The sequence below is a fragment of the Lagopus leucura genome, unplaced genomic scaffold (assembly GCF_019238085.1).
Source record: "Lagopus leucura isolate 7727_CA_CO unplaced genomic scaffold, USGS_WTPT01 Super-Scaffold_100034, whole genome shotgun sequence".
In the NCBI taxonomy this organism is placed as follows: Eukaryota; Metazoa; Chordata; class Aves; order Galliformes; family Phasianidae; genus Lagopus; species Lagopus leucura.
The window spans coordinates 1756104-1778080 of record NW_024962283.1 but is presented as its reverse complement, the minus strand read 5'-3'; the positions used below and the strand labels follow the sequence as shown (position 1 = coordinate 1778080).

Below are 21977 nucleotides of genomic sequence, written 5' to 3'. Positions count from 1 at the left end.
CATATTTGAGCAGGGCATCTGAATCTCACCATCCTATAGTAACAGTGCTCATCCACAGCCTCAGTGCTTTAACACAAAGTCAGACCCAAAGCACTGCAGCAGCCTCACGCTGCCTTCTGCCCACCCCAGCCAAGGGCTCAGCACCTCACACCCCCACACCTCAGCACGCCGTCGTGCCACAGCTCACACTGTGCTCATCTTCCAAAAAAGCACTGCAACAAAAGCCACAATTTCACCATAGGGAATGACTGAGGATAGGATTGATGGCAGCTGCCTTCTCCATCCATCCAAGCAGCTCCTGTCACTACCTGGGGAGGGGAGAAGGAAACGAGCCCCGAGGCGAAGGCACCGCACCACACTTCTCTGTGCCAGACTCGCACTGTGATTGATGCCCCACACGGGGCTCAGAGCTCTGCAGCCACCTCCCCACAGCAGCACCGCAGCTTTACAGCCTCCAGAATCCCTCAGCTCCGAGCCACTGTGTTTTCACAGAATGGTTGGGCTGGAAAGTACCTCAAGGATCACAGATCTCCAACCCCCTGCCACAGGCAGGGCCACCAATCTCCCCATTTCATACCAGCCCAGGCTGCCCAGAGCCCCATCCAACCAGGCCTTGAACACCTCCAGGGATGGACTGGGCATCACAGCCTCTCTGGGCAGCTGTTCCAGCACCTCACCACTCTCATATCAAAGAACTTCCCACTGATATCCAACCTCAATCTCCCCTCCCTCAACTTCAAACCATTTCCCCTCGTCCTGCTGTTACCTACCCTTTCAAAGAGTTGATTCCCCTCCTGCCTGCAGGCTCCCTTCAGGTACTGAAGGCTGCACTGAGGTCACCCCGCAGCCTTCCTTTCTCCAGACTGAACAAGCCCAGCTCCCTCAGCCTGTCTTCATGAGGGAGGTGCTCCAGTCCCCTGATCATCTTTGTGGCCTCCTCTGGACCCTCTGCAACAGCTCCCTGTCTTTCTTGGGGCCTCCACACCTGGACGCAGTGCTGCAGATGGAGCCTCACAAGAGCAGAGCAGAGGGGGACGATCACCTCGATGTCCCTGCTGGCCGCCCCTCTGCTGATGGACCCCAGGATCCCATTTGCTTTCCGAGCTGCAGGAGCACACTGCTGGCTCACGTTAAGCTTTTCATCTATCAAGACCCCCAGGTCCTCCTCTGCAGGGCTGCTCTCAAGGACTGCTCCTTCCAGTCTGTATGGATGCCTGGGATTCCCCCGGCCCAAGTGCAAAACTGCACCATTTTACACACGTCCCCATCACAACAAAGCGCACGCTGGAACGTCAATATGAGAGCACTGACTTTTTTTGCTGTTGTTCTCAATGCACGACGAGAACCGCGAAGTCGAACTCTGCCATTTTCACAGCGCGTGCAAAAGAAGCCCAGCGCGCGTGCGGGAACCTCCAGCGCGCGCCTAACGGCTGCAGTGCCGCGCGCCCAACGGCTGCAGTGCCGCGCGCCCGCCGCCAGAGGGCGCTGCAGTGCGCGCGGAGCCGCGTGGGGCGGAGCCGGAAAAGGAGGGAAAAGAGGCGGATCCCGCGCTGCCTGCATCCTGGTGCGGTCGTGCTGTTGCGGGGCGCAACCGGTAGCGCGGAGCTCCGGGGCCTGGAGCAATGTCGGGTGGCTGAGATTGGAGCTGCGGAGTTGCTGTGTCGGTGCTCTGGTGTTTGCCGGTTGCGGTTCTGGTGCTCGGTGAGGGGTCAGGGAGGGACGCGGAGGGGGCGGTGTGGTCGGTGAAGCCGTGCTGCGTGCAGCCCCGGGGCTTGGAGCCGCGTGGGGTCATTGAGCGGTGCTGTGCGAGGGGGCTGCGGCCGTAATGTTCGGTTGGGAGCCCAGTAGGTAGCAGCTCTATTAACTGAGTCCTCGGCCGGCCCTAATGCCCAGCTGCGTGCGTGCTTCTCCTAGCCAGAGTGCCCAGAGCCCCAGCGGCTGTTAGTTCTGAGCAGCCTACTGGCTGCAGCCCTTGCTGCCCGCTCCTCGCAGCCTGCTGGCCTAGAGGTGGTTCGGCTGAGGCCCGGTGTTTGCAGCCCCGATACCAAATCCAGATCGCAGAGCCTGACCGCTGAACCCCACCGCTGCTGCACCATGCCGTGCCGCCGTGAGATGCTGGCCCTGGTGGCCGTGCTGGGCTGGCTGCTGGTGCTGCTGCTGGACCTGCAGGTGCTGGCACTGCTGTGTGGGACCGCAGCAGTGCTGGGTGGGTGGCTGGGACCCCGAGCTCTGAGCAGGCCAGGCTGGAGGCTGCGCTTAGAGCGCTTTGCTGGATCCTTGCGGCCGGCAGCACACAGCCCTGAGGCGGAGGAGCTGCTGGAGCAGGAGATCAGCAGCACCGTCAGGAAAGTGGTGAGGGACTTCGTCTCCTCCTGGTACCGCACTGTCAGCAGTGAGCACGCCTTTGAGGCTGAGGTGGAGAAGGCCATGATGGGGCTGGCAGCTGAGCTGAGGCGGCGGATGGCACGGGTTGACCGCCAGGCCCTGGCCCGCCGGCTGCTCCTGCTGTGCGGCCATCACCTGCAGAGCTACCTGCAGGCCCTAAGGGGACACGGGCTGCTGTGGGAGGAGTACCGCCGGGTCGCGGGCCTGCATCCAGCCCTCTGCAGCCCGGCGGCTGAGGTGAGCTATGCCCGCGCCTCTGTGGAGCTGCTGCTGCGGGCTTTGGTGCCTTGGCCCCACCTGGAGACGCGGACAGGTCGCTTCGTGGTGGTGGAGCTGGTGGCCTGCAACGTGCTGCTGCCTGCCATCAGAAAGATGGCTGACCCCGACTGGATCAACCTGCTGCTGGTTGGGGCCTTCCCCAGGAAGGCACAGGGCGAGGAGCCCAGCCCTGCAATTCCAGTGCCAGACTCTCTGCCTCTCACAGTTCAGCTGGGTGCTGCCCCAGCTGTACCGCTTCTATCCCCATCACCTGGGCGAGAAGCAGGGGCTGGTGGTGAGGATGGTGTGGATGTGCCGTGTGAGCCACCCTGTAGTGAGGGGGTTGTCTTGAGGCCACGAGGCCTGGGCTTGCTGTTCCCTTATGAGGGTTTGGAGCTGGATTCTCCAGGCCAGGATGTGGAGCTGCTGGCACCATCACCTGCTGGGGAGTTTCTTGATGAGCATCTCCCTGATGTTCCCGCTCTGTTGGAGGGAGCAGACACTTCAGAGGATGGGATGGGGGATCTGGAGGATGGCCATACCACCAGTAGTGATGCTGGACTGCTACTCCCATCTGCTTATGTTCTGGGCTCCTGCCCTGACATCCAGATTGATCCAGTGATGGAGACAGAGGAGGACAGTCCCAAGAAGTGCTCTGTGCAGCGGCCCTGCAGCTTGGGGAAAGAATTGGGAACACCAGAGGCCCTGCCACAAAGCCCTTCAGACCCTGTTCAGCCCCTTCCCCTGCTTTCATCCTCCCCGACTGCTCCCATCAGCACCTTCAGCTTTGAGCCCCTCAGCAGCCCCGATGGACCGGTGGTCATCCAGAACCTGCGCATAACCGGCACCATCACTGCCCGTGAGCACAGCGGGACTGGCTTCCACCCCTACACCTTGTACACCATCAAGGTGAGTTGTAGCCCCATGTCACCCATCCGTTCATTGTGAGGAACCTGCGTGCTGTGTGGGGAGAGAGCTGGGGAGTTGTTAGGTGGGATGTGTGGGCAGCACGGTATTGCTTGGAGGTCTGTAAGGGTTAACGAGCATTGCTTTCCTCCTCAGTATGAGACAGCCCTGGAGGGTGAGGTTGCAGGCAGCCTTCAGCAGATGGCCTACCACACTGTGAACCGCCGCTACCGGGAGTTCCTCAACCTGCAGACCAGGCTGGAGGAGAAACCGGAGCTCCGCAAGTTCCTGAAAAGTCAGTGCTGCATCAGCTTCCTGTGACCACCCCTCTGTGACCACAGTGTGCCCCTTCTTGCTCTGAGCATATGCAGCCCTGTCTGAGCCCGTCTGGGTGCTGGGCTGTTTGAGGTGCCTGTGTCCTCTATGATGGGAAGTGGGATTTCTTTAGCTTGCAAATTATAGTGTTGCAGAAATCATCCTTGTTCCCTGTAGTGGAAATGCTGAGACATGGCCTGAAACAGTGATGGGGCACCTGGTGGGAAGGCAGGGCCAATGCAGGGGAGCTCAGGTGCATACAGTATACCTGAGTGATTGGAAGGGGTGGAGTCAGGTTCCACCCCTTCCCAGACCTCATTTAAGGCTTGGCAGTGGAGGTGAAGGCATCTCTTGCTGGAGATCCCTGCATAACTGAGGTTTTCTAAAGGTGAGCAGCTCTTTTCCTTCATTTCTGCATCCACAGCTGCTGCATGGCTCATTCTCGTTTGTTACAGCAAAAGGCTGTCACCCTGCTATTATCACTGTACTTTCCATCCCATTATTGCATTACATTCCCAAACAGCTTTTTGCAGTTTTGCACCTTGGCAATGATCAGCAACACTAAAATGTTAGCAATCTGCAAGCATCTTGCTTGTGTGAGCAAGTGTTGTGTATGAGCTATATCATAAATAAAAAATTGGATTTACCTCATTTGTACACAGATGGATTTAAGGTCTGACTCAGCCTGATCTGGGGTGTGTATTGGGCTGAGGCACAGTAGTGATCATTTTAAGTAAAAGAGCATTAAGATTTTAATACAGCTCTTACAGTTCTCTTGAGCTCACAAATGTGCATTTTATTTCCAGATATCAAAGGACCAAAGAAACTGTTCCCTGATCTCCCATTTGGAAATATGGACAGCGATAAAGTGGAAGCCAGAAAAAGTCTGCTGGAATCTTTCTTGAAGGTGAGGTACTTGGTGCCTGTATCCACTGCTTCCTGTGGCTGCTGAGATGGTTTTCACTCTTCCCCTTCCTTTGGTGCAGCAATCAGCTCACTGCTGATGTGATACCTGGGAGCTGGGCTCTTGTGCTGGCTCCTACTTTATTTTACTGGCATAAAGCAGTAGCTCAGGATAGTTGTCTGTTGATGCACTGGAGCACCTCAGGTGTTTTCTGCTTGCACTTCATGTGAGAAAGCTGGGATGCTCACTCTGAGAAGAGCTAAAACCCTCTCCCCTTACAGCAATTGTGTGCAGTCCCTGAGATTGCAAACAGTGAGGAGGTGCAGGAGTTCCTTGCTCTGAACACGGATGCCAGGATTGCATTTGTCAAGAAGCCCTTTGTTGTCTCCAGGATAGACAAGGTAGGTGGTGGGAAATGGGCAGAGTGAACCTCCTTTGAGTGCACCAAATGCTCTTTGCACGTGTCTGCATGGCTGCTGCAGCAGCAGCTAGAAAAGTCAAACTCTGTAGATGCATTGAGCTTGCCCAGGAAGCCACAAAGGGTGAGAGCCCCTCTCAGAGCCTGTTTTGTGGCTTTTTTTTTTCCACATGGAAAACAGGAACACTGCAAGTCTTAAAATGCTTTGATTCCTATTCAAGAAAAGTCTGTCAGTGGTTGATGGTGTTCCTGGCTCTCGCTGCAGATAGTTGTAAATGCCATTGTGGACACCCTGAAGACAGCATTCCCCAGGTCAGAGCCCCAGAGCCCCACAGAGGATCTGAGTGAGTCTGAAGTGGATGGGAAATATCAGCCAGATGGGAAGAAGGCAAACAAGTAAGGGTTCCTTCAGCTGTCAATTGCAGTTGAGTTTCTTTCTCTCTTGCATGCTGAGAAGGGCATTTGAGCCCTTGTTTGGATTAAAGATTTTTCCAGGAATGGTCAGACTTCCACAGCATGAATATAGCTCTTGTTGTTGCTGTTCCAGGGGGGAAAAAAAAAAGATGTTTTGCTAGGAAAAGCATTGGATAAATTTTAACAAAAATTGTGTGAGAACAAAAAGAAGGAAAAAAAGTTCAACTTCTAAAGCATCTTGGCTGGAAAGAACATTCCTTCATGATAAACAGACTATTTTACAATGTGTCCCAAGTCTGAAATGCCCTCTCATATCCTCCTTTACGTCTATGTGTTCATAATTAAATTTCACAATGCTGCTGGGTATGTCTCAACTCAGATCTTGTCTGAACGCTCTTCTGGATGTGCTGATGTGCTCATACCTTGCTGAGCAGCATTGTGTGCATCTGCATGCAGACTCTTATCCAAAACACCTGTCCAGAAAGGTGTTGTGGTGGATATTGGAAAGCTGTGGCAATACCAGTATTTAAAAACGTTGTTATTGAAGACAAGTAATTCTAAAGCTTTCATTGCATGGTTCTGCAGCTAGCTTTTGTTGCCCTTGGTGGGGCAGGTGCTGCTTGGAACCACTTTAGCTCCTATCAGACTTAGTTTTAGCAAACAGCTGGTACAAGCTCTTGGCTGGAACTGGGAAACATTGCTTGCAGCTTGTGGGGAAAATCCTGACTGTGTCCTGTGTCCTTCTCCAGGTCCAGGCTGAGGTTCCCATCCAGCAAAATCACTCCAGTGCTGAGTGTGAGTGAAGCACATGACAGGATTGTGTACTCCGTGAGGGAGGGCAGTGCTGTAAGTTCAGTTCCCTCTTATGATGCTTTCATGATCCTGATCGTTGCCCTGTTGGGGTGCTGGTTTGGAATTATCCACGTGCACAATTGTGGCTGCTGCAGCCTTGTACCTGCATGTCAGGCCTTTGCAGAAAGGCTCTGAGCACTTCTAGGTGCTGTATTGGGTGCTGGGGGCTGTCTGGGCAGTACAGGCTGGTACTGATACAGCAGTGCTTTTGTAGGTCTCTGGCACGCTGTCACTGGCTGCTATGGAGTCCTTCATCCAGAAGCAGGAGAAGCTGCTGGAAGCAGTCCCCAGCAAAGCTCCTGAGGGTGAGGGGAGTGAAGAAGCCAAGGAAAAATGTGTGCAGGAGGATACAGATGGGCTGAACACGTTGGAGCAGGGAGCACATCTGGACACGGGTGAGCTCAGCCCCATTGCTCCAGCCTTTTTCCCCAGGTCCTGCACCAGCTGCCTGCTGAGCATCTGGTCCCCTGCCTGTTGCTCCTTGATTGATGAGGCAGCAAGCTGAGTCCTTTGTGGTGCTTTTGGGCAGTTGCTCTCATCCTTATTGCTGTTGGAGGCAACTCGAGCCTTGGCTCGTTTGTGCTGCTGTGGATTTTCATGTTAGTGTGCTCACTACAGTTACTGCTGAAATACATATCTTTAGGATGTGCTACCTAAACTGCTAATGTTGTCAAATCAAGCTCTTTTACATGGATTAAATGCCAGATTATGGTTTCTTGATAGTCTCAAGTTATCCTTTCACAGTGCATGGACAAATCAAGGCTATTTGAGAGTCTTTTAAGCTGGGATGAATTCATTGCAAATAGCAAATGCATAACCTCAGCTAAAGGAACAATGTTCAGTTTCTGATTATAGATCCCTCCTCTGAATCACAGAGGTCTTTGTCCTCTCAGGGCAACTACAAGCTTACCCTGAGTGTGAGCAAAAACGTTCTCTAATCTTGGAATAGCTGAACTGTATCAGCTGGAACGTTCCAGAAATTTTGTTCCAGTGGTTTGAAAGTCTGACAAGCTGTGACTGGAAGCACGTGCTTGTGACAGGATGGGCCTGGGGTTCTGAAACAGCCTGTGCTACCAGCTCTGCCTGTAAGCTTTGAACACGTGCCTGCAGTTGTTTTGGAGCTGCTGTGGAACAGGACTGGAATGGGAAGTCAGCACTGTACAGAGAACAGGAGATAGAGACAGGCCAAGTTAGCTTCACCCTTGAGGAAGCCTGTACATAAATGATGTCAAATGCTTGTGGGCTGAGACAGGGCAGACTGGTCTGGCTGGACAAAAGGAATGTATGTCTGGGCTAAAGGCAAGCAGCATCCCTATCTGCTTGCTGGGTGGAGGAGAGTGGCCAGCAGCTCGGGAAGGAAGGAAGCTTGGATGCAAATGGGAACAAACAGCTCACTGACAGCACTTTTTTTGACCTATGGAGTTACAGTGAAACAAGCAGCCTGCTCTGGTTCTTGCATAGGGCAGTCAGCTCCAAGGGCACAGCTATGGGATTAACTTGTGTGTGGCCCAGAGCATGAGGCTGAGTGCATTCAAATGCCTGAATTCCTCCAAATAAATGGCCTCAATTTATTAGTTCATGAGTAGCAAGGAGGGAAGGAGGCATGATGGGGTTTGGAAACTCTCCCCTTCACCTCCATCACCTCCATCAGTTCTCTATAGAGGAAGAGAGGTTGAAAGATGAGTTTTTGGAAAGTGGCTTAGTAGTTCTGCAGGTGCACCAGCCTTGGGTTGAGATGCTGGCCTAGGAGTGGTTATCTCAGGCAGATTTGCTGTGCTTTGACAGCTTTGTTCTGCATCTCTACAATGCTCTGCATCCAGGCAGCATAGAGTTGTTTCTCTAGCAAGCTGAAGTTTATTTTTACTCTGAATTTTGTTTTTACTCTAGGTTTTCTCATCTTTCTCATCCATCTGAGGACGAGAGAAGTTTTGCTGTACCTGATCTGTGCCAGCAGGTGTTTCTGTCTGGATGTAGGAGTGTTACTGTCAGAACTGATGCATCTGGATTAACCAGATGTTCCATCCATCGTTCTGCTGAGACTCAGACCTGCCACACGATGGCAGCCCACAGACACCAAGCAGAGCTCTGTGCCTGGAGAACTGCATGCGTTAGGGGAACGTTCAGGAAAACAGGGGAGGATGGTCCTCAGCAGTGTTCCTTGCTCCTGGCAGTCTTCCTTCTCACCAATTTTGGTTGCACTGCCATCATGCATAGTCTAGGAGTTGATAAGTTAGCAGGGACTGAGCAAAACTGCCCTTGCTGTGTTCTGGAGGCTGCAGGGCCGTGCTGCTTGAGTGGAAGTGGAAATGAGGATGATGAGGGCAGGATTGACAGGCTGACTACCTGCATATTGCACCAGGTGTTAAACTGGGGAGCAAAGCATTGCTCAGACTGTTGGGGAAAAGAGTGGAGTTCATCTGCTTTTCACCATTGTTTGCTTAGGCTCTGAGCTGACTTATCTGATCCTCCTCTTCCTCCTGGCAGACTCTGAGACTGCTTTGGCTGACCTGGCCCTGGACTTGCTGCGTTTGCTGCTGATGGATCACTGGAGCTGGCTGTGCATAGAGAATATCCAGAAGGTCTTCCACCTGCTCTTTGGGACCCTCATTCAAAGGTAAGACCTCAGTGACCATCCTCCCAGCTGCATGGTGGCACTGCCTTTGGAGTCACTCTAAAATGGAGCTCTGTGAAGTAAATATCTTGGAGGTTTGCTTTCCCTGTGAGCAGCAGTATAATGCCAGGAGCCAACCTTCTGGCTTTTGATACAGTGGAAAGCTATGTGAATTTGCTCCTTAGAGAAGGAGTGAATATGCCCAACTCCTCAGCTCTCCAGGGAGAGTTTGGCTTCTGCTGCACTCCTGCTGCTCAGGGCCTCAGCAGTGTTCTCAGCAAAAGGAGAATAAACAGGCATGGGGAACAGGGACTTGTCAAGTAACAGCTCCCAGGGCCTTTGCTCTCACTGATGCATCCCCTTCCAATCTGTGGTGGGCCAGTAGTGCCTGTGCCTTGGGCACTGACCCACAGATGTATTAGGGGAAGACTTCCTTTCCAGTTGGTATGTGCTTGCCAAGCCTTTCTGAGGCCAGTGCCTCTGTGTGGTAAGGCACCAGGCCAAGACACACAGAGCATTTCTGGCTTTTTTTGTGCAGGTCAGAGACTATCACCAGCTGAGGACATGGTCTGTAGTGTAAAAGATAAGCCTTTCCAGAAGTACTTGGGCTAGGGGAGCCTCAGGGCAGTGCTTTTCCCACTCCTGCACCCTCTCTTCTGTAGCAGGCATTCAAAGACAGTGCCAGAATGTACAGCACAGCACATTGTAACCTGGGTGGTAACTTGAGCTGCCCTCAGCAGAGGTTGCTGAAGTGTTTTGAGGTCAGAGCCTGCTGGCTGTCACACTTGAGTTGGTTTCCTCGGGTGGGAGGAGGTGGATGTTAGTCCAGTTTCTCCAAAATGGGTTCTGGTGTCTTGGGGAATGAGCTGGAACCCAATCCTTGCATGTAAGCACAGAGTTATGAGAGCTTGAGCATGCATGTCGTAGCCTCCTAATAAGCTGTGTCCCAGTCACCCAGGGAGCCTGCAGCACTGACACGTGGCATTGGTATTTTCCACTAGAGAAGCTGTCATATCCAAAGCACATGCCTGGCTCTGGAAACTGGAGGAGCTCTGTCTGTTGTGCTGGCAGAGCAGCGTGAGGACAGATGTGTTTGTAGCAGCTCAGCTTCAATGGGTCTGGGTGAAGCTGAACGTGTTGCATGCAAACCTTGGGCTGGAGGTGATGGTGCAAAGTCCTGTGGCTTCTTAGTGCTACAGTCAGCACCTCCTGCAGAGTGCAGGTACCACGTGTCCCTGGGATGGGATGTGTCTGTGCTGAATTCTGCTTGTCCTTATCAGAAAGTAGAAGGGACTTGTCACTGCAGGCTTCTCTCTCATTTTGGGCTCCATGAGAAACATGTTGTTCCTGCAGCCACCTCTATGGAAACGGCTGTCACTGTGAGCTCCATGTGCCCTGTGTGAGAGTAGAAAAATCAAAGCAGCAGCACCACCTATGAAGAAGTCAGACTTCTGCAGGGAGCTACCTCTCCTCCTTTGCTTTAGTCTCTACAGCATTGCTGTGGAGCACCAGCATTACCTTTGTGCTGCTGATGGCTGAGCCCTCCCTATCCCACTCTGCTCCTCTCTGGTCCCTTTTCCCCCCTCCTCTGTAGCTGCAGTCACTGGAGCCAGGCACCATCTGTCTCTGCTAACTGTCAGCTTGATGGCAGTGCAGAGTATGCCCGAAAAAGGTATTGTTAAGTAAAAGGGAGCTGTGTGTGCAAGCGTGCATCTGAGCAGTGCTCATCCCATTATGTAACAGGGAGTGATCCTTTTTTGGAGCTGAAAAGAGAGGTGGGTGGAGGGGAGCTTCCAGCGGCCCCTGCGTGTTCCAGGTCCCTGTAACTGAGCCCTGCTCCCTGCCCATCTGTCTGACCTCCCTCCCACGGGCTGGGAATGATGAACTCTCACCAGGAACCTGTTTGCTGAGAGTAGATGGGGCTATTCTGGGCTTTTCAGGGAAAGAGATAAAAAGCATTTAGAGAATCCACGTCCTTTTTGGAGCCCGTGAGTCAAAGCAGCAGTAAAAATAAATGGTGGGCATGTAAAGAATGCTGTGCTGTGACCCTGCACCCTGCCCTCAATCTGTCCTCAGTGGCATGCTGGTCACTGAGTCGGGGTCTGCCAGCTCCTTTTGGCTTCTGCTGGGGTTCTCCCAGGACCATGTTACTTTCTGAAGGCAGGGCAACCAATAGTTGGGAACTACAGTACCACCAGGTGAGCATCTCAGATCAGCGTCCTGGGATTGACAGGCTGTCAGCAGAGCAGCAGGCAGTCCTTGCAGCCAACCCTGGGGTCCCTGCAGCAATCTGGGTGACAGCACAGGTCCAGCTTCCTCTCATAGAGATCTCTGCCCCTTGCTCCTTGTGTAAGGGCACATGGTGGTGCTGCAGCCATCATGCAGGATGGCTCGGGTGGGCTCTGCTACCCTGGGTTTCCTTTTTGCTGCCTTCTTGGATTCGGGGCTCTGTGTTGGAGCCTGTTGGTGTCAGACCAGGTGTTAGGGCACTTGTGGTATGAATCAGAGATCACAGCTCTTCTGTGTTTCTTGCTGGTTTTTTTCTGCTTTATCTTCCTTTATCTCTGTGCCAGCAGAACTGGTAAAAACAAAGCCCCATGGCAGCCCCCTTGATCCTCTCAACCTCAAGTGCCACCAGCATGTAGTGTTGCCTGATCCCCTTCAATGCCCATGAGTCAGCCTGCCTGCACCTGCAGTGTGAGCATGCTGGGGATGTGCTGCCCATGGCCAGCACCTTGTCCTGGCTGCCCAGAGCTGTCAGCTCTGCACAAGCTATGTCTGCATCCAAAGCAGCAGTAAGACCTGGTGCTAAGCATGGTGCAAAACCACTCTGTACCCAGAGCAGGATGTGGTTGTGCTTGGGCAGATGTTCACTGCAGAGATCTGTTCTCTCTCTGCATTATCTCTGAAAAAGCCATTATTACAGAGGAGAACCAGCCTGTGCTTTCTGGTGCCAGGGGAAGCCAGGAAGGCTGGTGCTAAAGCTGTTCCCAGCACTCGGTTACCTTTAGCTCTGTTGCTGGCAGGTAGCTCACAACATGTCCCATGTTTTGCTGCAGGTGGAGTACTTCAGTCCATTTGTTCCTCTGCCTTGTTCCCTGCTGTGAGCACGGTTAGCCAGCATCCCTTTGGCTCTGCAGTGAGGGCTGCAGAGATCTCATTGCTCTTTTGCTGCAAGCCCATGCCCCTGCCTGCACGGCAGCAGTAGTTTAGATGCAGGGCAAGCAGCCTTATGGCATCCTCCTCCTCACCTCTGGCTTTGGCCATCATAGCTGCAAGCAGCAACAGGACTTGCAAGCCTGGGGTGCGGCAGCAAAAGCAATCTTCAGGACTGTGTGTGTCTTCGTGTGTGTGTAAAGTAAATAAAAGGCCGCTTGGAAACGAGCCTTGATTCAGTTGTCTCCAAGCACCTGGAAATTTTGGATCTGGCTTTGAATCTTTGTCCCAAACAATTCTTTTCCCCTCATTTAGAGGCAGCATTCTTCCAAAAACAGCCGCTAGAATGAGGCGAGTGCTCTCTACTTTGATAACAATTGCAACATTATTTTAACTGCATCTCGTTTTCTTTTGACTCTGTTTCAGCAATTAGAGACTTGCCAACTTTCTGTTTTCCAAATTAAGAAGAAAGAAAATCTCCAACAGAGAAGAATAAGCAGGAAAAGATTGAAGGGATGTAATTTCTCCTTGTGGGCTGTAGTTTTTCCCCAGCTCATGAAGGGTTAATTCTGTTATTAAGTTTTTTTTCTGAAGTGGGCTAATGAAGCAATCTGCTTTGAGCAGGACCTGGCTGAGACAGCCTGGCCTCTCCCTGGGGCACTGCTGAGAGCTTAATTGGCTCAATAAATACTTGATGAAGATATTATCAAAAAGCTGGGATGCTTTGTTCAAAATCAGGGGATTTGGGGGATGATTTTTTCATTGCAGAGCTTTTCCCCCTTTCCTGAGCCCCACGGTGTTGCAGGGAGATCTAACGTGAAAAAAGTAAGAACCCAGCAAAGCAGCTATGTTGGTTTACTGTGGGAAGATGTTAGAGCTGGAGCCACATGTTCCTGAGCTTTCTTTTTGCAGCAGATGTGTTGGAGAGAGCAGCCAGTAACGTGGCAGCAGCAAACGTGAACCCGCAGGTAAAGCTCTGTGCCTCCCAGCAGCAAGGCTGATGCGTTCTGCCCCCAGGGAAATGCTGTGCCCTTCATCTCCCAGTGCTTTTCCAGCTCCAATCTCAGTGCACCACATCAGCAAAGTGCTGGTGCAGGCAGGACTACCAAGCACGCTGCCTCTGCTACCTGTGTGAGCTCCCTGCAGCTTCGTGTGTTCCTTCCTTCCTTCCCCCAGAGCAGCTGCCCTTGGCACAGCTGTGTTTGGGAGGCTGGCAAGACACTCTGTTCAAGGGGAAGGCACTTGGCCATGGGGCTGCTGCCTCACTGGTCAAACACTTCATCATGTGTGCTCGGGCAGGGGTACAGGACGCATTGTTCACAGCATATACAATTGTAAACTTTTTATAGAGCAGCAGGAGAGGAGCGTTTCCAGTAAGGTGAGAAGGATAGTTTACTTTTTGCATGCGTGTCTTTGGCCAGAAGTTTAAAAGGACTTGTGATGCTTCGTGTTCTTTGATTTATGGAGGACTTTCTTTTTGTTTTTCTTTCCTGCTTCCTTCCTCTGCTAAGAGCTGACTGATGGCTGGGTGAGTGTGGGTCTGCTCTGAAGGTGGTGGGGCCAAGCATGCGAGCTCTGAGCTACACGTGCTGCTGCTGGCGCGTGGCCCTGGCAGGTGAGCATGGGCTCTAGCAGCAGGTGCTGAGCCTGGGGCACAGCTCTCCTGTGTGCTTTTCCATCCTTCTCCCTGTGCCCACTTCCAGCTGCTGCTTTTGGGTTTGTAAGCTCTGTTCAGAAATGGTTTGCAGCATTCAGGTGTCCCTCTTTCTGAGCCTTCTTGTTGTTTCAGGCACCATTTGAGGAAGAATTTGGGGGACGAGGACTTGGAAGGAAGGATGGTCTGGTGGTCTAAGCATCAGCCTTCTCTGATTTCATAGGAGTCAAGTGTTTGACTGCCTTGTGTGTTTCCAGATGTTGCCTTTTCCTTAAATCCCTACCTGGGTCTCACAGGCCCTGTTTGAGCTTCTGGTTAGCTGTGCTGTGTTAAGTGACTTCAGGGAGTCAGAAGCTTTGTACTGGGCTGAGAGTTAGTAGAGCCTGACCTGCACTACTGCTACTGTTCTGCACAGATCATATATACATACAGAGCTATTTGTGTTTATATAGCTAAAGCAGACAAGGAAAAACTTTCCCATCTTTCCCTCCCTAATACAGTCTCTATGTGGTCTATATGGTCTATATCCTTGCAGTCCCTGGTCTGGGGTGGGTTCACAATTATTGTATGTTCATTTGTAATCATGACTGGTGCTAAAAAAAAAAAAAAAGGTTTTCCTGCCTGTTCAACCCAGCCATTCCTTTGCTCAAATGAACTTGGCAGTTCTCAGCCTTACCTTGGTGGAGGAGAGCAGAGGTTTCTCAGCTTCTAGAGCTGTTTGTAAGTATGGGTAGTACTGTATCTTCTGGTTTGCTGGGCCAGTTGTGGTCCATCCTTCTTTTCCAGAAGAAGCAATCCCTTTACTCAGGGAGTTGAGCCCTCTCCAGCAGGTGAACCCTATGGATAGAGCGCTTAAGTGATGCTTCCTCTTTTCAGGTAAGCTCTGGTTCATAAGCAGTGCTTTGTTCCTGACCAGGCTGCTCTCTATCAGCAGCCCTGTTTCTTTCAGGGGGCAGAGGAGGACCAAGGTCTGTGCTACACGGGCCTTGTTCATCATTCCCAGAGCACTTTTGCAGTTCTTGTCTTAATGGGTCCCTTCAGCTGACCTTGGAGTTCCAATTTAAGCCATGGCATTAAAACAGCTCCTTTTTAGCAGCCATTTAATTCCTCCATCAGCAGCTATTTCAGACAGAGGACCCTTACAACATGGGCAAGTTATGCACCCCCAGACGAATGTCCAGGAGCTCGTAGCCTTGGCAGCCTGTCATCTTACATTGGGCATTATTGAAGCATTTGAATGTCTGAGCCCTGCAGGTCACTTTCTCTCTATTTGTGGTCTCTGCCAAAGTCTAAGGAGATGGTTTGGTGATGGGTTTATTTTTCTTATTAAGGTTATTTCTTCATTAAATACCAGAGTGGAAATAGTAACTTGGAAAGGATAGCTCTATTTCTGCTTCTTACCACATTTATTTCTACCTGGAAGCAAGGATGTGTGTTTGTGATGTGGCACACGGATCTGTTGCTGAATACTTTAATAGTACAAGAAAAATCATTTGGGATCAGCTGGTGAGGGGCAGCTTTGGACCCACGCATGTTTGGAGTTCCTGTGCGAGAAGTCTGAGCTGCTAAACCTGATCTGGTGCTGATGCAGCAAGTCTGCCTGGTGAAAAGGTCAATTGCCTTAGAAATCTAGGTCTTGCTCAGGTGGGTTTCTCAGTAGAGCTTGGCATGACTCCATGAGTTGCAGAACTCAAGGATGCTGTGGCACCAGTCTGAGGACTCCTGTCTTCCCAGGGCTTTTGGGATGGGTCAACACATGCTGATAGACTGACAGAAGGGAATGAACCCACAGCATGTGTTGTGATAGGCAAAGGGGAAATGGTTTCAAACTGTAGGAGGAGAAGTTTAGAATGGTTTTTATCAGAGATGGTAGCAGAGCACTGTCACAGATGGCACAGAGGTGGTGGTGCCCTGTGCTTGCAGACACTGGATCAGGGGATGGGGCTGTGAGCACTGATGGAGCTGTGGGACCGGGTGGCCTTTTAAGGGTCCCTTCCAGCTCAAGGCATTCTATGATTCCCTGTTCCTAGTCTTCCATTTGCACCTAGCTTTGGTTTCTCTTCCTTCTCAGCCCTGTTCTTGTCTGATCTCTTCTTTTTTCATGCATATTCTGTCATTTTGGGTCTCTCTTTCTCCCTTTCTGCCCTGGGATCCAGCCCTTCTCTTCCCAGATGGAAAGGCAAGGAGCTGCCAGACCAGGGGAAAAAAAAAATCCATCTGCTATGTTTTGTAACTGTGGGAACCAAGACCTGCAAGCTCTTGCCTGATCAAAATGCGTGCACATGCGATAAGATTTATAGGTGTTACTTGGAGGTCCTGTAGCCTGGTTGTGCTGATTTTATAGACAGAAAAGAGCTAGGAATGGGAGGCTGTCTGTACCAGGCCTTCCAGCATCCATCACTTCTCAGCCCGTTCTCAAGCTGTCTGGAAATGTGTGCTGCCTTCTCAGAGTTCAGCTTTCACTCTGTGCACTATTTGCTTGAGTTTTTGCTATTTTAAGAGCATTCTTAAGAAAAAGAATGTTTCTTCTTTGCTTTTTGCAACCTTTTAGAGGGTGGTGGATGACTGTTGCTGAGGTGAATTTCAAGTCAACATTGGATCTGGTGTCCCCAGATGCAGAGTTGTACTGTTTGCAGCTCTGTCCCCAAGTCTCTGAGCTTCTGTTGCCTGTCAAGTGCTTTCTCAATTAGAGAAGCAGATTGTATTTGAAAACATGTTAATGAAAGCTTTTCTCCCTAGAGGAGCCACAGCTTAGCACTTTAATTTGGTTGGGGATGGCTGGAAGGTTTACCATGATCCAAGGCGTTCAGCTGCTGATTGCTGGAGATAAAAACTCTTTCAAAGGATTGTTTGGGAAAAGGCACGTTTGAAACACAAGACACTGCTGTGACATCTTGTCCTGTTACCCTGGTGGAAGCTGTGCTATCATGTAGCAACATAGGAACTCGTGGTCCCCAGCTGAGCACACAGGCTCCTCCTCCACTGCAGTTCTGGGCTTGCACAGCACACACAAGTATCACAATCATTCAGGTTGGTGAAGACCTCTCAGATGCCCAAGTTCAATCCCACCCCGCTGTGCCCGCTGCCCGCATCCCCATGGCTCTGGAGCACCCTCATGGCCTACCTGCTCTTCAGCCCTCTTACCTTTGGTGTTGCTATTCCTGATGCTCCGCTCGCATTGTCCCTGCTGCACAGGGAAAGATGCCCTTGGCCTACATGCCTCGCCGGAGAAGAATGCAGACAGTCTGGCAGAGTGCAGGTTAAATAAAGTTTGCCTTGGCAGGGCCTGTGCTCTTGGATGTACTATGAGCTGCCGGGGCGTAGTGGTGACGGAATTGCAAGCACGAACGCCAGCTGCCAAGAGGAACGGCTCTCTGGCCCTGCCTGCCGGCTCCTCTGTGGTTCTCGAAGTCCTGGTGAAATTGTGAGCCTTCTCCTTCTCCAGACCCTGGTTCTCAGTCACTGGGGACTCTCCTGCTGGCCTCGGTGGCATCGAGGATTTGGCTTATGGCTGCTCCTTGTTCTGGGGAAGAAGGACTTCAGTTGGTGTTGTGCTCTGGTCCATGGCTGTGGCTTTCACTGTTGTGCAGGGAAGTGGCATAAAACCTTGAGCCATTCATTTAGAAACATGCCCTGGCCAGCTTGGATGGTGGTGATATGTCTCCTTCATGCTGGCTGCAGGCACCTCTGAGCCCTGGTGGGGAGTGACTCGGGAAAATGTTTGACATCTATACTTGAAAGTTGTGTTAACTTACCCAGCAAGCTGATTTTCCTTCCAGAAAGCTCTGGGGTTGCTTCAAGCCTGATGTCTCCTACCTTTCTCTCTCCACAGGTGGCTGGAAGTCCAGGTGGTCAACCTGACCTGCACCCAGCGCTGGGTGCAGTACCTCCAGCTGCTGCAGGAGTCCATCTGGCCTGGAGGAGTTCTGCCAGAAGTGCCCAAACCAGCCAGGACAGAGGAACAGAAGAAAGCAGCTGCAGAGCAGGCCCTGCAGAGCCTGATGGGGATCTTGCCTAGTGAGTGTGTCCCAAAGATGTCACCTGCCATTGAGGGTGAGACTGGGGAACTCTCCAGTGCGTTGTCATCTCTAGATATACAGCTACAGAGATGGAGCCTGCATGTGTCAACATACTGGGAAACATTCATAACCTATGGGATTTTAATAGCTTCCTGCATGGAAAAGCAATAGTTTCCCAGTTCTAGGCAGCTTGTATAAGCATTTAGAGAGCAGCACAACTTGACAGAGGGCACAGTGATTCTCAGGTGCAGGCTGCCATGTGCCCCTTCTTGGAGCTTGCAGCACAGCTGTTATGAGCCACTCCAACAAAATGTGGCCTGTGCCATGTTGTGCTTGTGCCTGCTGTTAGAGGTGCCACTGCTGAAGTCGTGAAGCCATGCACTTGGCTTCTTGCTCTAAAAGTGATAAAGTGACTTTTCCATTGAATGGAATTGTGAGTGTAAGGAGCCTTTAGTGCCCTTTGGGAATGAAAAAGTTCTACCACTACATTCTGTTCCAGGCAGACACAATTTCCCTGGCAATCAGCCTGCCCTTAGATATTTTCTCTCACGGTAATGTTGGGCACAAGATGCCTCTCACTCAGAAGCACCATCACAAACTTTTGATTTGGCACCCACCAGGAGAAGACTGAGCCTGTTTTCCTACAGTGAAAATGTGCTGTTCCTAAAGCTTTGCCTCTGATGTTGACAGATGTGGTCCAAGAAATCCTTGGAACCGATAAGTGTCGCATGAGCTGGAGCCTGGTGCTGGAGTCCTTGGGCCATCCTGTTATAAACAGGTACTTTGTGGTCTCCTTACCTTGCTGTGGGGCCTGTCAGCTGTGCTTTGTGCTCTGACATGAGCTGCTTGATGCAGAATCCATCTGGCTGATCTTCATATGCTTCACATACAGACTTCATATGCTATCAAGGAACCTGGCGTGATGATTGTGAAAGTGTGTTTTAGGACCTCTGTGTGGCCGGAGGCTGTTGAGCCAATCATTAACTATGGTGTTGTGCTTTCTTAGTTTGTAGATGTCATGGAAGGAAATAAAACAAACCCTGGTTTAGTTTGTTGGTTGTAGAAGAGCTCTGGGAGCTGCATATATTTGTACTGGTGTCTTTCTGCATACCTGTTGCTGTGCATTTGGGAAGCAATACTCAACTGCTGTGAAATGCACATGCTATCTTGCTCCAGGAGATGCTTTTGTGCTTTCTGCACTGCTCATCAGCTTTCAAACACTCCCTGGATTGGGTGTGGGGGTGCTGAACCATCCCTTGAAATATTTCTTGCAGGGCTTGAGATCTTTCATCTCCTGAAGACAGTCAGTGTTTCTGCCTTGCCTTTCTTTGGCTCCTGTGTGTCTGGAGCTGATCTTCCAGCTCCACTGGCTAAGCTTTGTCTTCTTTCCATTTCAGGCACCTGGTTTTCTGCCTCTTGGACATTCTGCTGGAGTTCTTGGTTCTGAAAGGCTCCAGTGATGAGCTGGAGACTGCAACTGTCGTGCCATCTGACTCTAGTGGTCTGGAGAAAGCAGGTGGTGCAGCACATTAACAAGGGCTGGTGTAGCCAGCAGTGAAGGAGAGAAGCCACAGTCATGGGCTGATTTAATTTTTGATGCTTACTGAACATGTCTGGGAGCTTCTTGTTAAGAATTCTTCCAGCTGTAACTAAATGAGGCTGCTTCCAGGCTTCTCTGTTTTGTCTGGGTGATGGATTAGACCCAGTGTCGCTGGCTGATGAGCTCTTTCTGCCATGTAGAACCTGTTCCATTGCTGATCTGGTGGAGAGCCTGGGCTGAAGCTTTCTGACTTCTGTGCAGCTGGATGGTCTGAGAAGGATGTGCAGGCTGCCCACAGATGCTGCTGGAATGTCATGTCCTGCCCATGTGCCTGACCAGTCCTAATGTATAAAGGCAGATGGCACACAAGCTTTGCTTCTGTGACTTCAAGCTCCACCTGGCACTGGCATGCAGAGATGTGGTGTGATGGTATCTAGCTGACAGGTGATGGGAAGGCCAAATGCTGTCCCTGCTCTCTCTAAGCAGCCTGCCCTGTGCCATCTGTTTTACCAGAAGGAAGATGGGGAGTGGATGGAGTGTGATGACATCAGCCACGGAGTCAGCCAGGAACTCATCCCTGCATCCCACGTGATTGGGAAGCTGGAAGACAAGCTGTCTCCTTGCTGCCACGCTGACACAGTCTTGTTCTGGCATCTTTTGCTGACTGAATATCAAGAGGCAAGTTGGGTAGACTGATCCTAGGAAAGAGAACTGTTCCCTTGCCTTGAAGAGGACTGGTAACTTAAGTGGACTTCAGGATGACTGTGTATTTTGCCTGGTGGGTCATAGTTCAGTCCCACAGACATTCACTTGGAGGGCACAGGAGAGAAGGAGCTGACCTCTGTGTGGCACACAGCACATAAATTGTGTCCTGCACAGTGCTCCTCACAGCGAGCTCCGGGAGAGGAGTGAACACCTCTAAGGCCAGAAGGAATGCTGAATGTGTGCCAGGGGGTGTCAGCTGTTAAATGGCCTTCAGAGCAGCACCTTACCTCTGCCAGACCAATGACAAGGACCTGGAAAGTGCATGCAAGCAGACCTGTCTGTATTTCTGCCAGGATGTGGATCACTGAACTGATCAGTGCAGGACTTTGCAAATCAAGGAGATGCTGCTCCTGGTGTTCTCAACAGATTAAAGCACTGGAAAGAGGAGGCATTGCAAGAGGAAAGCATGCAAGATCTCAGCTAATTTCCATGTTACTGTACCAAGTGGTGCTTTTCATGCAGTTTCTTGAAGCGCTGAGATCATGTAATGTGAACATGTACACTACTGGCAGCAGAGCCTCTGCCCTTCCCAGAGACAGCTGCTTAATGATGGACACATGGCTGTGTTTCTTCATGCTTCTGGTGTGTGTCTGCCTGCCTGTGTTGTGCAATAAATACTGGGAAGGAGTAGCTTGCTGCCTGGAAGTATATTGTTAGGAAGCCCCAGAACATCCCAAGGCAAAGCACAATGTAATGAATCAATGCAGTTTTGCACAGTTTATTGGAGCAGATTCTCAGCAATGACACTTTTGAGGTGGTAAAGTTGACCATTTATTTGGAACAGGAGGGAGCACATGTGTTAGAGAGCATAAGAGCAGATCAGACAGTGTGCTAGAGAATATTCTGTATGGGATGATCACAAATGGCCAAGCAGCAGGTTGGGAAGCAGCACTCATACCTTTAGACACTATCTACTTGGAGTACCCTTTTCACCTTTTCCTTCACTGCCAGGCTTCTGATTCCCTTTTTTTTCCCTACAGCTTCCACTTATTGCATCTCCTACCTTGAGGAGTGGGCGAAGGCAGCAGGACAAGGAGCTGTCAGCCAGGGCTGGTGTGATGTACATACCCTGTTGTGCTTGGTGCTTTCCCAGGTGCTCACGGTGTGCTTGCTTGCTATTGCTTTCTCTTAAACTTAGCGGGTTTGGAGCACCAAGACTGCATTCTGCCACTGATAAGGGATATCATTAAGTGTCTGCTGAGAAGGATAAGTCAGAGATGGACTGCAGACTGCATGCTACCAGCTCCACCCGGGGGCAGAGGCTAGCACAGTGCTTACAAACACTGGGTTTGTCCTTGGAAGGATGAGATTTGTCTTTGCTCTAATATGCCCTGACCTCTAGCACTAGGCAAACAGCTCGGTATTCATTCCTTCTGATGAAAATAATCTGTGATTTTTGCTGGTGGGCTCAGAGGGCTGTAGCTTGAGAACTGGCACTTGGCTGGAGTGCTGTGACAGTGATTTGTGGTTATACCAGGTAACTGCTTGGGGAGTGTGTGTGTGTGCTCTGCATCCTTCATGCAAAGCCTGCATCTTGTGGGCTTGCTCACAAGGTGCAGTAGTAGCATCTCCTCTGTGTTCCCTGGTCACTGCAGGGGTGTTGAACCAGGAGATTTCTAAAGGGGCCTTCTGACCCATTCTGTAATTCTGCATGGGAATGCCTGGGGCAGAGAGATGAAGTAAGTTTACTTGCATGCACTGCAAATCAGCAGCAGAGTCAGGAGCAGACCTCAGGAGTTTGGATTGTGAGATCTCATTTAATCTCCAGAACTCTTTTTTC

The 21977-nt window shown here is 51.1% G+C and overlaps 1 protein-coding gene across 4 annotated transcripts; it reads left to right on the top strand.

Annotated features, from left to right (window-relative positions):
- Nucleotides 1-1551: 1551 nt before the first annotated feature.
- On the top strand, nt 1552-20827 carry SNX19 (sorting nexin 19). 4 transcript variants are annotated; one of them, XM_042882356.1, is made up of 11 exons: nt 1552-3552; nt 3706-3844; nt 4671-4771; nt 5050-5169; nt 5452-5582; nt 6350-6446; nt 6667-6847; nt 8937-9066; nt 17706-17890; nt 18583-18670; nt 19290-20827. In XM_042882356.1, exons 1-11 carry the CDS (start codon nt 2095-2097, stop codon nt 19423-19425), a joined length of 2766 nt encoding a protein of 921 aa, XP_042738290.1. In that variant the 5' UTR covers nt 1552-2094; the 3' UTR covers nt 19426-20827. The 4 variants fall into 4 exon arrangements, with proteins under 4 accessions (XP_042738290.1, XP_042738289.1, XP_042738291.1 ...); XM_042882355.1 differs by having other exon boundaries at nt 17706-17926; XM_042882357.1 differs by lacking the exons at nt 17706-17890; nt 18583-18670; nt 19290-20827 and adding an exon at nt 16613-17697.
- The last annotated feature ends 1150 nt before the right edge of the window (nt 20828-21977 follow it).

Excerpts from the sequence above, each read along its gene's own strand:
- SNX19 (XM_042882355.1), top strand. The coding sequence starts at position 2,095 with ATGCCGTGCCGCCGTGAGATGCTGGCCCTGGTGGCCGTGCTGGGCTGG. Across the intron at positions 3,553-3,705 it reads ACACCTTGTACACCATCAAG|TATGAGACAGCCCTGGAGGG; the intron begins GTGAGTTGTAGC and ends TTTCCTCCTCAG. Across the intron at positions 17,927-18,582 it reads GATGTCACCTGCCATTGAGG|ATGTGGTCCAAGAAATCCTT; the intron begins GTGAGACTGGGG and ends TGATGTTGACAG.